Source organism: Balearica regulorum, chromosome W, assembly GCF_011004875.1.
Source record: "Balearica regulorum gibbericeps isolate bBalReg1 chromosome W, bBalReg1.pri, whole genome shotgun sequence".
Taxonomy (NCBI): domain Eukaryota; kingdom Metazoa; phylum Chordata; class Aves; order Gruiformes; family Gruidae; genus Balearica; species Balearica regulorum.
Genome location: NC_046219.1, coordinates 9,287,794 through 9,304,027, shown reverse-complemented (window position 1 = coordinate 9,304,027; position 16,234 = coordinate 9,287,794). Strand labels below are relative to the sequence as shown.

Below are 16,234 nucleotides of genomic sequence, written 5' to 3'. Positions count from 1 at the left end.
TCACCAGCAATCTCAGGATCATCTGCTGCTTAGCAGATGATAGGACTATTTGTTCCACCAGCCTTCTTTATAAATTAAGTCTTAATGGTAGATTTGAAACCATATGGTGTGGTCTGAGCCAGTACCTTTTTCTTGTGCTTCATAACTAAGCCATCTTGCACACTTCTGGGTGAATGTTGGGATTTAAATCGAGTACGTCATATGACAACAAAATGTCTGACTTGCATCACATTTGTCTTCAGTAATCAGGGGAAAAAGATGTTTCTCAGGGAGTGCTCAGTGTGTGTTGGCTTTATCCCAGGGCAGGCCAGATGATTGTTAATGGTGACTAAGAAGGACCTTCTGATAGAAGTTCCAAGGGCCTAAATGATCAGCAATAAATCTATGTTGTCCACATACAGTGCAGGGAAGAAACTGGTCCCATCTGGATTGTCTGGTTGCTGTCAAAAGTAGTTGTGGTGGGTTGACCCTGGCTGAGGCCAGGTGCCCACCAGAGCCGCTCTATCAATCCCCTCCTTCTCTAGACAGGGGAGAAAAGGTGCAACGAAAAGCTTGTGGGTCGAGATAAGGATAGGGAGAGATCATTCACTAATTATCGTCACGAGCAAAACAGACCGAACTTAGAGAGGGAATTCATCTAATTTATTACTAAGCAAAACAGAGTAGAGGAATGAGAAATAAAATCAAATCTTAAAACACCTCCCCCCACCCCTCCCATCTTCCCGGGCTCAACTTCACTCCCGGCTTCAACCTCCGCCCCCCTTCAGGGGCACAGGGGGACGGGGAGTGGGGGTTACGGTCAGTTCATCACACGGTGTTTCTGCTGCTTCTTCATCCTCAGGGGGAGGACTCCTCTCATCGTTCCCCCGCTCTAGCGTGGGGTCCCTCTCACGGGAGACAGTCCTTCATGAACTGCTCCAACGTGGGTCTCTCCCATGGGGTGCAGACCTTCAGGAGCAGACTGCTCCAGCATGGGGTCCCCCATGGGGTCACAAGTCCTGTCAGCAAACCTGCTCTGGCATGGGCTCCTCTCTCCACAGGTCCACAGGTCCTGCCAGGAGCTTGTTCCAGCGTGGGCTTCCCACGGGGTCACAGCCTCCTTCAGGTGGAATCTCTACACCTCCTCATCCTTCCTCCATGGGCTGCAGGGGGACAGCCTGCTTCACCATGGTCTTCACCACGGGCTGCAGGGGAATCTTGCTCCGGCGCCTGGAGCACCTCCTCCCCCTCCTTCTGCACTGACCTTGGTGTCTGCAGATGTTCTTACATCTTCTCACTCCTCTTTCTCCAGCTGCAAAAGCGCTCTCTGACTGTTTTTTTTCTCTTTCTTAAATATGTTATCACAGAGGTGCTGATTGGCTTGGCCTTGGCCAGCGGCGGGTCTGTCTTGGAGCCGGCTGGCATTGGCTCTATCAGACACAGGGGAAGCTTCTAGCAGCTTCTCACAGAAGCCACCCCTGTAGCCCCTCCCCGCTACCAAAACCTTGCCACGCAAACCCAACACAGTAGTGAATGATGGTTGACAAAGAATAGCCACAATTGAATACTAAGAGCAATCAAGTCCCAGATTTAAAAAAAAAACTAAAAAAAATTAAAATTTGTTTTTTCCTGGTCTTTATTATCAAGAATGATTGCACAGTGACTGAAGGACACACTATCCACATAAGTAGCATTTAGCTTCATCAGACAGGTTGTGTCCTAGTGATTTGGAGAGGTGTATTCTGGAGCTAGTTCTCCAGAAAGCTAAATGGGGAGGAAATAATCCTATGTTCAAAGGACTAAATGGGAGGGCACGCATAAGAAAACATAGCTACTATCAGGTCAGACCAAAGGTCTCTTAGCCTGTTTGGGGTTTTTTTGCCTCCAAGAATATCTAATAGTGGATGTTAGGGAAGGAGTCAAAGAAATATGAAGAGTGACCTTGCATAATTGCTGCTTATGATTAGAATTTTAGGTTTTAGATTGAGAAGACAAAAGTGCATTACTGATAAACTGTTGAGAACATTCAAACGTATGATTAGAAAGCTGTCAGGGCCATCTAGGTACACCCCATTTCTTTCATTGCAAGTTAAGTGCATCAATAACCCTGGTCATACCAGTTCAGCAAGATAGTACAAAATGTGTGCTGTGTGGTTGTGTGTGGTGGGGGTTTTTGGGGTTTTTTTTGTTTGTTTGTTTGTTTTGGGTTTTGTTGGGGGGTGGTGGTTTTGTTTTGGGGTTTTTTTGTTTGTTTAAAACAACTAATTTTATAAAGTAGACTTGTGTCCTTGTATTTAATTCCAGTCACTACCTTAAAGTGTTTCTCAGAGATTGTTTGTGTGGAGTTTTCCTCCTTAAACTACTGAAACCATGTTGAAAGGTTGGAATAGACATCTATCAGCAGCTTTGCACAGTGCACCGAATGCTTTGGTGAATGTGATGGCAGCAGGCCATTCCTCTTGAGGAAGGATTTGGGCTTTCCCAGAAACAAATCATAACTGAAAACTTCTTTTCTGGAGGTTTCCTTTCTCAACTAAAACAAGCAAGGCACTGAAAGATCCAAATGATGAAATCTCTAGTTAATCATGGGGAGCTCCAGCCATCTTTTGGCATGAAGCTGCCATCTCAGCCAAAAAAGTTACTTCTCAAACAGACCAGTATAAGAAAGAATTGTCTGTCTGTTTCCATCCATCTGGTAAAATCACAGGAGACATCAGCATAATCAGGGCTATTCTCTATAGTTCTCTTGGCATCACTTTATAAGGCAGATAAGAGTTCAGCTTTTTATATTTTTTATTATTTTTTTTTTAATTTTTATATATATATAGAGGGCACTCTTAAATGTGGACTGTTATCTTGAACTGTGGTGATGGCAGATGCAGACACTTTCTATTCCATGTCTGTTTGCATTCCTCAGCACTTCTCAAAAATTCCCATAAAGAAGGTTGGTTACTCTTTCCATTCACACCAAAGTGATAGTTCAGTGTACAAAGCACTCCTGATGATACAAACCAAATGAAAAACTAACTAAAACCAAATGTTGCTTTGAGGGGGGGGGGGCGAGGAGAAGAAAGCAAACATGAAGATTGAATGTCTGTCTCATGTTTGTGAGGTGGAATGGATCAGAAGAGGGAAATTTGAGCATCCCTTCTTCCATGACACAGGTGAAATATTTCTGCATAGAAATCTGTGTGGTTGTTCATGCTTTTAGAAGTGGAGCATAATTTTTTTTTCTTCACTTGAACATTTATCGAAGAACTTCCTAAGACTACAGCTAGTTGCTCTCCAGACATAAGTGTTTAGTGTCAGTCTACATACAAGTCTACACAGGTCATTGACCCATGATGGCAACTCTGGAGTATTTTGCCTCTCTGTATTCAAAATCATATGTTGCTATTCCTTTTTTTTTGTTTTTTTAATCGTCTCTTAGTGTATGGAACACTCAGTGTGAAATCAATGGAAGCTGAGACCATAAGGCCTTTCATGCATGCACCTCAGGTCTGCAAGGACAGGATGTGCTATCCTTGATGGTTGCTTCTGTCTACAGTTCTCTGCTTGCAGCACTGAAACATATGGAGTAGAGCCTTGGAGAATGTGGATTTGTGGTGACCTAGTTGACTGCTCACTTGGAATCTGAACTTGAATGTTTGGCTGAGTTTGGCTGATCCCTTGTTTAAGCTTGAATTTCAACCCAGGCTTTGGGAGTCAGACTTTAATCACAAAGTAGCTTTGCTAAAACCTAGCTAAAATAATTGGTTTGAAAGGGAAAAAAAGTGAAGAATGTTAAATCTGCTTGTGCTTGTTATGATGTTTCCTAATCTTGCCAAAATTGCACGAAAGCCACCAATTCACAACAGCATTTCTTTTCACAGCAAAGGAACATAGAAACTGGAAATGAAATTCAAAGTCACAAAAGATTTCCCCAAAACAGCCGCCTCTTTTCATGCTCTTTGTCTATTTACTGTTACTCATAACCTAATAATCCTTTTTGCATTATGTAGTTGGGATTTTTCCTGTTTGTTGAAACCATTTAATAATGCATCTTTTTCTCTCCCCCCTCTCTCTGTGCTTGGAAAATATCAGCTGAAGAATTTATATGTATTTTATTTTTATGTATATAAAGCTATATAAAGAGGTGTCTCAGTGGTACTAGGGAAGAGATTTAACTCTTGATACAAATCAAAAGGGAAGTCTTTTTTTCATATTAGCATGCACATTATCAAATGTTGGTAGGCTAGAATTTAAGGACTTTAAAAAGTAGTTGACATTTGAACGGTAAAATGTCCTTTTTGGTATGTCTGAATTTATTGCAAGGTCAAAATCCAAATGACTTGTTGAATATCCCTCTCCCTTACTTTGAACATTTGCAAGTAAAGAAAGTATATTCCAAATATTGGAAAATATTTACATGTTCTTGGTATGATGAACTACTCCACTTTCCTTCCTGAGGGCTGTGGTTCAAAGACTGAAACAAGGCAGGGGAAAAAAGCTTCAACTCTATGGATGATGCAGAAAGTCTCTGCTGCCTTGACTAATGGATGGCTTAATTGTCCTGTGAATTCCTGCAGATGCCCACTGATGTAGGCAAGTTTGGCAAATGGACTTTTAAGATTCCCCAAGAAGAGAAGTGGTTTTCCAATATCTTTATACCCAAAACTACACATTTCATAAACAAGGTCAAGTGTTTTTGCAGCTTTAGTTTTGCTTATGAATAACCTAATATAATAATGATTTAATAAAAGAGGATTTCTTCCTTATTTCAGGTTGCTAGTATTGGAATCTACAGCTCCTTCAGGAGACATGTCCCACCCGCACCACATTGCATCAATTGTTCCAAACCGCTATCCCCGCTGGTTCACCCTAAGTCACATTGAATCCCAGCAGTGTGAGCTGGCATCGACTATGCTAACAGCGGCCAAAGGTACATTGCTGTCAGTTATGTACTCGACTAAATGTATGCTTTTAATATTGCATGGGGTAAACAGATTATAAAACTTGTGTTTAGAAATCCAAATTGCAGTCTGACAGGAGCTTGAAATGGGTCCAACAAACTGAACTGGCTTAAACCTGTCACTTACTTAATTTTCTAGCAAAGTAATTAAGCTAGCTAGATGGTAGCCAGATGAGCTTGATTTGAGGCTGATGAGACAGCTTTTTGTTCTTCTGAGACACAATATAGACTATGAAACCCAGGAGTGGACAAATCACTTCTAAAATTCACAAATCAGGATGACTTGGCCATGTACTATACTAACACCACCAGGCACTAGAGGAGTTTGTGCTGTCTTGTATCTTTCATTCATGTGATTTAATTATGGAAGAACAAAATGTGTATAAGCGTATAGGGCCACAAAGATGATTAGGGGACTGGAGCATCTCTCTTATGAGGAAAAGCTGAGAGAGCTGGGTCTGTTTACCCTGGAGAAGAGATCTTATAAATATCTAAAGGGCAGATGTTAAGAGGAAGGGGCCAGACTCATTTCAGTGGTGCCCAGCGACAGGACAAGGGCCAATGGGCACAAACTGGAACACAGGAAGTTCCATCTGCATATGAGGAAAAACTTCTTTACTCTGAGGGTGACCAAGCACTGGACCAGGCTGCCCAGAGAGGTTGGGGAGTCTCCTTCTCTGGAGATATTCAAAACCCGCCTGGACGCGATCCTGTGCAACCTGCTCTAGGTGATCCTGCTTTAGCAGGGGGGTTGGACTAGATGATTTCCAGAGGTCCCTTCCAACCCCTACCATTCTGTGATTCTGTGAAATGTCATACTACTGCATAGCAATGGTAGGCTCAATTATAATGAATTTCTGGATGTTTTGGGAGCTTGTTCTGTTTTGGTGATTCTGTTTACACCTTGCAGGTGATGTTCGGAGGCTGGAAACAGTGTTAGAATCCATCCAGAAAAATATCCACTCCTCATCACACATCTTCAAACTTGCCCAGGATGCATTTAAAATAGCAACACTCATGGACAGCTTGCCAGACATCACTCTTCTGAAAGTTTCTCTGGAGTTGGGCCTTCAGGTATTTCCCTTGTTTATTATTACTACAGTAGAAGACAGGAATTTGCCCCTGTGTTGGTGGGTACAGCTCTTTAAGTCACTGAGGATCATACCCTCTTTGGACTCTGTCTGGAATTTTTAGATTCTGATTTCTGATGTAAAGTGCAGTTGGCTGTTTGTGTTGCTTTAATAGGTGATGCGGATAACACTGTCAACACTGAATTGGCGACGGCGGGAAATGGTGAGGTGGTTGGTAACATGTGCAACAGAAGTAGGTATGTTCTAAGACGCTTCTCAAGGGCTCCTGCCTTTTTGTCAGCTAATCTTAGAGGGCTTGACCTTGTTTGTCAACACCCAGGCTCTGCAAATGTCTCCCACTTTCTGTTCATCTATAAAATTCCTTTGGTTAGAAGACATTAATTATGGCAATAATGAGTGGGTTTTTTGAGTATGTGATAGAATAGGCACAGGCCAAGTGAGACAACAGTTGAGTAATGAATGCAGTGTGACTTCTTTTCCCTGCAAGGTAGGGATGTGCATAACCTCATGGGAAATATCCCAGATTTCCCCTTGTCCCCTTCATTTTTGGTTTGAGGTTGAGGCTGCAGCAGAGAAAAGGCTTGTGGTTATGGGCTGTTACACTATGCTACAACTTTGCTTGCCCTGAAAGGTGAGGCTCCAAAAGACTGGTGAGAGTGCTATCTGGTCAGCTGTGGGAAGAGGAACCAGAAAACAGGTGAATTAAATGCTGAGGATGCCTCCCACTGTGTGGCAGACAAGATCTCATGAAGGGTTTCTCATTGCTTGTTGTTTGTTTTTTGGGGGTGTGTTTTTAAGCCCCTGGGTAAATCCAAGCTTAGAGTGTAATGCATCTTTGTTATGTGGCTATGACATTGTGCAGGCCTCTCATCTGCACTAGAAAGCAAACCAAACACTAATGCACCCATCTGTAACCACATAAGGTGAAAATAAGGTGGGAGCAGAACTAGCCTCATACTTAGAGGATAGCAGTGGGAGAAAAGTGCGCTCAGAAGGACATTATGTTAATTTCTGGGCTTTGCCGTAAATTTATTGTGTGTCTTGATGAGTTGTCCCTTAGCTTCTGTATTCCAGTTTACCATTTGCAAGATGTGGATACAGAATCTGAAAGTGAAGATGAGAGCATTAAAAACTGTGTAGCTGTAAAAACAAAAAAAATAAAAATCAGCAGCTGTGGTAGTGAGGACAATATAAATGCTATGATAAGGGAGGAAGTTTTTGGAAAGTATGCTTCCCTACTATATTTACTCCTTTTTCATACATCTGAGTTGGATTGTATCACATAGGTGCTTCTTGAGTTTCAGAACTTAAAAGGATTGCTGCTGCTTATTCTCTGGATTAGTTTATTCTTTGCTTTATGCTTAACTGAGAAATTAATGTTGTCAGTAGCATGGGAAAATACAGCTTACCTTTGTATGCCCTCAGCCAGAAAATGGTTTGTGTCTGCAAATTTTCATGCAATGCTCTTGTTTTATTGCTTTTATATCTTTGCTAAGGTAATTATTACTGAGGCTATCTTGCAGATATTAGTGCCTGGGTATTATTTTGTGCAGTTACATATTGGCAAATAAAATACTGGTTTTAATATTGCTTTAAATTAGTTTACGTATTCTAATAGAAGCATCCCATAAAGAAACTTTAATGTCATGCAAAGTATTCTTGAGACTTAATCAAGTTGATAAAACAAAGAATCTGTTTATTTAAATGAAGATCTGGTATTTTCTGACTATGCTGAATTTTCTGACTATGCTGAATTTTTGCACGAGTGAAGGGGTCAGTCACTGTTTCCCCCTTCTCTCACACACACACACATACGTGCCAAGAATAAAGTGATACTAAGGAAAATAACTATCTCAGATAATATCCAGTAGTGCATATTGCTCAGAGTATTTCTGTAATAAGGATCTTGATGTTTGGGTGCATATGAATTTGATACAAGATGTATCTGAAAAGCCTGTTGAGAAGGGGTGGGGGTTAGGATTTTTTTTAAAGGTATGCTTACTATTAAATGCCATGGTGTTCTATTAAATGAGACATTTAGCATGCTTTCATATTCTTTTGTGCATGCACTGTACATTGAGATGCACATTGAGAAAAGAAGTAAAAATTGCCTTTTTAAGTGTTCAATGTGAGGGCTGCTTTTGAGTGATGTGATGAGACCAAATGAGCCAGAACTTGTTATCCAAATTGTCTTAGAAAACAAGTAAAACAGCTCAGTTGTCACACCAGGAGATTAAAGCTTATCTTGTAGGCTTTTTTGTTGTTATCTGCATTTCAGTGATTGCTACAGAGTTTGCATAGTAGCCTTTGTTTTAATGTCCTTTTCCAGCCATGCTATCTGGTTTAGCCCTTCTTGCTGAAGCACGTCTCCTTGGATGTACTGGCAACCTCTTAGACTTTGAAAATGTAATTGCTTGCTGAACATCTGTATCTGCTAGGTTTTATCACTTGTGGCTAATCCTTTCTTTCTCTCCCCAGGTGTTTATGCACTGGATAGTATAATGCAAAACTGGTTTACACTTTTCACTCCAACAGAAGCCACTAGTATTGTTGCTACAACAGTGATGTCCAACAGCACCATTGTCCGTCTGCATCTGGACTGCCATCAGCAGGAGAAGCTGGCCGGCAGTGCTAGGACGCTTGCTCTACAATGTGCCATGAAGGATCCTCAAAACTGTGCCCTCTCTGCACTGACCTTATGCGAAAAGGATCACATAGCTTTTGAGACCGCTTACCAAATTGTTCTAGATGCTGCTACAACCGGCATGAGCTACTCGCAGCTTTTTACTATAGCACGATACATGGAGCACCGTGGTTACCCCATGCGGGCCTACAAGCTGGCCACTTTGGCCATGACTCATCTCAACCTGAGTTACAATCAGGACACACACCCTGCCATTAATGATGTTCTGTGGGCATGTGCACTCAGCCACTCCCTTGGGAAAAATGAGCTCGCAGCTATAATACCTCTGGTGGTCAAAAGTGTCAAATGTGCAACAGTACTGTCAGATATTTTGCGTAGATGTACTTTGACCACTCCTGGCATGGTGGGACTTCATGGAAGGAGGAACTCTGGTAAGCTCATGTCACTGGACAAAGCCCCTTTAAGGCAACTCTTGGATGCCACGATCGGAGCCTACATTAATACAACTCATTCACGTCTCACTCACATCAGCCCACGACACTATAGTGAGTTTATAGAGTTCCTCAGCAAGGCCCGAGAGACCTTCTTAATGGCTCATGATGGACACATCCAGTTTACACAGTTTATTGACAACCTAAAACAAATCTACAAAGGCAAAAAGAAACTGATGATGTTGGTTCGTGAGCGGTTTGGTTGATGAAAATGCAGGGGGAGGAGGGGTGGTTTGTTTTTACTTGAGTCTGCCTTTGTATCCTTTTGAACTTAAAGAAACAGAGCCACACCGGTATTATATGTGTATAGTTATATTGAGTTTGCAAACTAAACTGTCATGTTGTGAAAGTTTGTGTGTATAATTTTTTTCCTTTTTAATGTTTTGTGTGAGAGAGAGGTTAAAAAAGTTTTGGTTTACACTGAGTATATGTTGTCAAGTGGCAAAAGCCCACATCGCTCTCCTGTTCTTTCTGTATATGTTCACAGTCTCAAAAACAAACATATACTGCAATGGCTTTAAAAACCAAACACCACACCTCCATCCTGTGATAAGTACCTCGAATGGATTCAGCTTTACTCCTTTGTAACTCATCCTTACATTTCAGCATATTTAAACAAACCAACAAATGAAATACTAATAGTTAAAAGGCTGACCACGTGGCTTTGCAGTGCTGTTCATCCAGAAGCATGGCACACAATGCTTGTGCATGTGGAAACTTAGCAACTGTCAACATACATTCTCAGGGATTTATCAAAAATTAAAAAAGAATGAGAGCATTTATTGTACTGTATATTATATTATAGTATATGTCTGAATATTGAAAAAATATAACATTAATTTATAAAAAAAAAAATCTATGTAATGCAAAATACTTGAAGCTGCAGTAGCTTGGTTTTAAACAAAAAAGAAAACCTATCCGAAGGACTAAAGTGCGCCTTGCTTCAGGGTTGGCTCAGGTGGTGAACTATATGCTGGGCATCTATGCAGAGCCACCTTTTGGATTGCATGGTTGGACTGATACCTATTGGGGAAAATTTTATATATATATATATATATTTATACAACACGTGTATATGTATATATGTATACACACATACACACATGCTTGTAACAGGCACTATAGTAAAGAGGGACAACAAAAAATACACAGCCAGAGCAGCAAGCCTTAGCATTAAGAATACAGTATGCCAGAATCAGGGTTTGTGCCTCCTAGCCTAAGAAACTTAAAGAAATATCCTTTTTGACACAAAACGCAAAATGATTGACATGATACATTACGCCTTTGCAGTGAGCTAATAATAAGCTAACCTTTGTGCACAAATATATATATATTATATATATATTCTGCATAGGTAATTTGACTTTGTGCAGGACAAAGTTGTGTAGGTATGACTGTTCTACTTTTCTGTTCATTTTTTTTAAATATTTTATTTTCTCTAGAATTACTCAAACAAAAGCAGCCTTCTATCTTGCCTTGTCTTAATGCTTTAAAATAACCAAACTCAAGATCTAACTACCAAACTGTTCATTATATTATTAAGTGCCAACTTTGGTTACAGTATAGTGTCTTTACTTTAGCTGATGGTTCTGTATCCTTGTGCTTTTTAAAGCAGTTTTTATGTTTTGGTGCAAAAGTTGTCCAGTGTCTCTTGTTCCCTTCATTAGAGAACACGCTAGAGGTATGTTTGTAGGTATTTTTGTTTAGAAAAACTATTTCATGCTCTCCATTTTATTTATTATAGGTAAAAAGGTTGTACTTCATCACCCATGTAAACATGCTCATGAAGTTGAAAGTAATTAAGATTTGATACACTGATATCAATTTATTTATGTAACTAAATCACTGTTTTATAAACTTGTTAATGATGATCAACAATTTTTTTTTGTTTTGATTAAAATTAGTTTTTTGAAAGTTGATTCTGCCTCCTTTATGGTGTCTGTTATTGCAGTTGAATTGCATATGGACAGTTCATAGATGTTAAATGCCCAGCTTGCAACTTTGATGTGTGATGGTGATAAGCAATATGACCACCAAGACCAGGAAAGAAATGTTTTGTTCTTCAAAAAATCTGCTGAGGAATGGTAGTGTTCATAATTGCAGCAGCTCCTTTGCTGGTAGAAGACAACCTGGTGTGTCAGAGGGACCAAATGCTGCCTGCGATTGAAGATGTGTCATATATACCACGAACTGTAAGCCTTGACATATTGCCCTGGTGGGATAGAAGAGTGTGTGGGGGCATGTTCCCACTCTGGATTGTTTGGGTGACCATGAGAGTTGAGATGTGCTGCAAATATATACAAGGACAATTCTTGCTGTTCTTTGGCTTTTCTAAAGCATTTTGTGTATTCTGAACAGTGCAGCTCACACCACCCAGCATGGAGTTCCTGCTTGCCAGCTGACAGCTAATATTTCTACTTTTTGTCGCGTGAAAGGGTACAAGTCTGATATGTGGCTGAGGGAGGCCCTCCCGTTGAGTCACGAGGTTCAGAAAGGACCCCCTTGCTTTCTAAACTCCTTCCCAGAGAGGAGCCTCGGTGCGGCTAGGTCCAGTCTTAGTCCCAGACTTGGTCAACGGTTTATGTCTAAGGGGTTATGTGTGTAGCCACTTATCAGAGTCAACGTTTGCCTGTCAGAGCCCCACTAAGGACTTTCACTGAAACAGTTTCGCAAAGTTGAAAAGAAAAAATAGGTAATTTATTGGAGCAACAGATATAAAAGTTCGGAATTGCCGTTGATAAATGCACTAACTGCAACAATTTTGAGCTCAAGTTAATAGTTCAGCGCTTTTGTGAATGATAGTTTTCCCGGGGTAACATCCAACATAATCGGAGGCGCAAGTCTTACCAAAGAGGCGTCCCTGCTTGGGGAGGAGAGAGGTCCAGGCCCGTCGACCCGTCCGGATAGTTGGAGTTCTCGTCCTCAGAAAAGAGGATTCTAAATGCCAGATTTATATTTTTGGTGAGGTGGGACTAAGTCAGGTATTGTGTGTCGATTGGCCCTTAACAAGGCTTGTTGTGCAGTTGATCGGGGCTGGGGAGGGAAGTGGCAGAGAACAAAGGCGTTCAGTACAGAGGAGCGGTGGTCTGTTTAGTTTTACCAAAGTAACGTCAAGCTGTGAAGGCTCCCCCTCACCCCAGGCGTCACTTAGTTGATTAAGGAGCAGACCCGTCAGGCGCTGCATCTTGTTAAGATGAACACATTGCTCATCTCCTGCCCCTGTTCGGGTCCAGTGCTTATCAGCGCAAGATAAGCAAGTTGCTCAATCCCTGCTCTCGCACGAGCTGGACTCCCCCAGGGCCCCTTCTGCTGGGTCATAACGGCCCTGTATTTGGCACCAACAAGCCTGGATAAGTCCGGCATCCCACATTATCCACCCCGTGACTTTAGTCACAACTCGCCAAGAGGAACATCATATAATTTGGATTTAGGCGGGTTGAGGGATCCATCTCTCTCTCCCGTGTTTTCATTCTCATAATTTTCAATAGGGGATGGTATTAAAGGGACATATTCAGTATCACAGACTTGAAGCATCCTGACTTGTGCAGTTACAGCTCTAGTTATCGTAGTTTTCACACATGACAATCCAATTCCAACAATAACAATCATTATGATAAACATTAATGCATACTGGATTAGATTCTGAATCCATCCACTCACTTTTAATCCAAACCAACTGAAAACTTTTGAAATCCACCCAGTCCACTGCCAGTCTCCTGGTTTCATTTTCTCACGGAGTTCGTGGGTCTGGTCTGCCATTTTTCTCATCTCATCCATCGCTTCGTGCAAGGTAACAGACACATTTGGGATTGACACACAACAAGTTTCATCGGGATAGGTGTTATTTAGCCACCCACAAACGCCATTCTCCTTCAGTAGTACTATATCCAAGGCCAATCAATTTTGTAAGGTCATCTGTGAGGTTGCTTGTAGCTGGGCGTTGCTAGCCTCGATGGCAGTTCGTGTCCAATTAGCAAGAGTCTCTACTTGCCACGTCAGATTTTCTATATAAAGTCGATTGTTAACTATTACTGTCCAGTGACCCCAGAATGCTTTCATGGCTAAATGTATCCTCATTCCAGGTGTATAATAACTTGGCCATGACGTGGGGGGTAATACGTTTCTCTTTGTTCTGTACCCTCTTACTTTCGTCAATGATTGAGTGTAATTAAAAGCTATTGTAGGACATAAACTTGGAAGTCCTAAAGTGCATTCCAACCCATCCCAATAGGGTTGAATGTAATCCGATATCAGTCCATCAGAACATACCCATATGGTCTCAGGTGGTGCAGGTAACATTAGAGTGGTACACGTACTGTTTTCTACTACGCTACGCGTGGAGTGTCCATTCCTATAATGTCTCGTAGGGATTCTACATTTACCAGAATTGTACACTGACCAGACGGTGATGTTTCCAGGCGTCACCTCCTTTTTACAGTCTGGTGCTGGCCCAGGGATTGGAGCACTATAATTATGGCACAGACATATACTTCTTAAGGCATGATAGAGGTCTGAGGCAAACCATACCCATAGATAATCATCAATATTGGAGCAATTTATTTTGTTGGTACAATTCCATAACCTGTCTGGTCCCAATGGTGTGGTATATTGGGGTCTCCTCACCCATTGTTCAAAACGTTTTTTGTGATCAGTGGTGGTCCATATGCAAGATAAATTATTAGACTGTGGGCCACAGTCAGATCCATACTTAGAAGGAAACTCAATACACCATTCAGCTTCTACTGGGACATTATATTGGAATGTAATAGGCAAACCCCAGAACGGCCGAGGAGGCTGATTAAGCCAAGGTACCTCAGTGCAACTGACATTTGCAGGTACATTGTTATTATCAGGCTGCTCTGCACGGGTTTATCCAAGGATTCTGTGGCCAATATTGCATAGTGCAATTGGTACCCCATATATTGCTGAGGTTGAGGCCCAAGGGATATGTATAGTTTAAAGAAGTAGTATTTTCTACATTCATCCATGTTAAGTCTTGTATTAGAGTGTCATTTCTTTTCCACAGATCAGACAGTGCTCCACTTAGGTCAGGAGGAATCACCATAAAAGGGAGTCCCTCCGCAGGGGTTGTTGGCATCATTAAGCAAGTAGTACCCTGAGTCCACTCCATCATCCTAAAAAATCCTTGCATTAGCTTAAAAGCAGTGTTGTCCTGTAGCATTTCTAAGGTTCTTTTACTTCTTTGATCATAGTCTCTATGGATCACACACACAATTACTATACCTAACACGTACATATATATTAAACTTATCCTAAAACTACTTACACATAATAGGCTCATAATCAAAACTTTGGTTACTACTTAACAGTAAATAGTACAAACAGAACAGCAGTAATGATAAACACAGTTAAGCCTGGAATATATTCCAAACCAGCATTTTACTAAACACACAACTTATTTCAACTGTGGCCTCAAACAATATCACAGTTTTGTTAACCATGGCCATATTAAAACTTTGGTTTCCAGATAAGTATGAGAATTAGAAATAGAAATACGCAACAAATAAAAATCAGCAGCCCTTGGGGGCACTCTAGATTGGTGTAGGGGAGTCCGTGATCCCAGGTGCAATTTCCTGTCATTTGGAATACCTGTGAACACAGAAGAAGTGCTCGGTCTTGATTTAACCGGCAGATATTAGGTTAGAAGGTGGGTACTATCCACCTAGTGCTGATTCGACGGAGTTTTCCAGAACTGTCTTTCACTTCCCAAGCATAAAGATTCTTTGGAGTTGTTAGTACCATTGCCAATGTCCCAATGATGTGAGGCATTTTAACCAGCACAGGCTGGCCTGCATAAAAGCCAGTAGGGTATTCCCCAGGTTTTACATCTGCCTTTGGCACTGAAGTTGTGGCAGAAGCACAAAAAGCTTTCATCTTTGGGCAACCGTCTCTGCTCCATCTATTGTTTAATTGATAGATGGCACTGGACAGTCGTAGATGCCATCCAGATTCACGAGGTTTAGCAAATCGCTTGACCAACCCATTTGTGCACTCAACAATACCTTTGGCTTGGGGGTAGCACAGAGTATGGAATACCCACCGGATGCCTTCTTCCTTTGCCCAGTCTTGTACTACTGTAGCAGAAAAATGTGACCCGTTATCACTTTGAATCTCTTCAGGAAGGGGAAGTGTACTAAACCATTCCTTCAGACTATGGACTGTGTTTTCACCAGTGGCAGCTGCGACAGCTGTAGCCATGGTAACTCCTGAAATGACTTCCACTCCCACCAGTATGTATTTTTTACCTCCTGAGGGTCGTAGTGGGCCAATGTAGTCGATCTGCCAGGTGTGCCACAGTGTTTTCTTGTCCCGGATATGCAGGGGAGGTGCTTTACTTGGATGATCTTTGTTAAGTCGCAGACGACATTGTGAACAGGCAGTTACTACTTGCTCACACAGCTTTACCGATATGGGCCATCCTCGGGCTATACCTTCTCGATACAAATCGGCTCGCCCAGTGTGGCCTCGTTTTATGTGCAACCATTCAAGCAAGCGTTCCCATTCATGCTCATTACTCACGTCATCAATTTTCTGTAGTCGTGTGAGGCTATCGACTTGTTGATTGAACTGGGCAGCAATAGAAGCTGATCGATCATGCCCTTTCACCCATCCCATATGCAGCAGCCTTTGTTCTCCTATTTCTAGCAATTGTTTCCAGCTGTCAGTTTGCCAGACTGGGACTCTGTTTACCTGCCAGTCATTGACTGCCCAGTGGCCTACCCACTCTGTGGCTCCTTTAAAAACAGCATATGAGTCGGTGTAGATATGGCTGGCACCATGTCGGGCGGCTAGTAGGACTGCCCTAAGCTCCCCTACTTGTGCACTTCCTTTACCTGTTTCGCTTAACTTTTCCCCCGTGGCCACTTCCAGCGCCACGGCCTTATAATTCCACTCATTGTTTTGCCTGTAAGATGATGCATCAGTGAACCATACCCCTTTAAGGTCACTGCCTTCCTTCAGAGGAGGTGCCTCCTGAATTGGAGATGGTTTGCTTGGTGGAGTTTGGAATAACAATGTGCTGTCTATATCTTTCTGCAATTTAGATACTTTAATGCTG

At 41.7% G+C, this 16,234-nt stretch overlaps 1 protein-coding gene and 1 long non-coding RNA gene across 3 annotated transcripts in view; one reads left to right on the top strand and one right to left on the bottom strand.

Annotated features, from left to right (window-relative positions):
- The window catches only part of LOC142599152 (zinc finger SWIM domain-containing protein 6), a 167,560-nt gene extending 156,541 nt beyond the window's left edge, over positions 1-11,019 (top strand). For both annotated transcript variants that reach the window (XM_075738877.1, XM_075738879.1), the window contains exons 11-14: positions 4,743-4,900; positions 5,841-6,004; positions 6,176-6,257; positions 8,500-11,019. In XM_075738877.1, coding sequence (XP_075594992.1) covers positions 4,743-4,900; positions 5,841-6,004; positions 6,176-6,257; positions 8,500-9,362 — 1,267 coding nt within the window. In that variant the 3' untranslated portion in view covers positions 9,363-11,019. The remainder of the gene's footprint in view (positions 1-4,742; positions 4,901-5,840; positions 6,005-6,175; positions 6,258-8,499) is intronic.
- The window catches only part of LOC142599223 (uncharacterized), a 554,757-nt gene that overhangs the window by 472,714 nt on the left and 65,809 nt on the right, over positions 1-16,234 (bottom strand). The gene's annotated exons all lie outside the window — the stretch shown is intronic.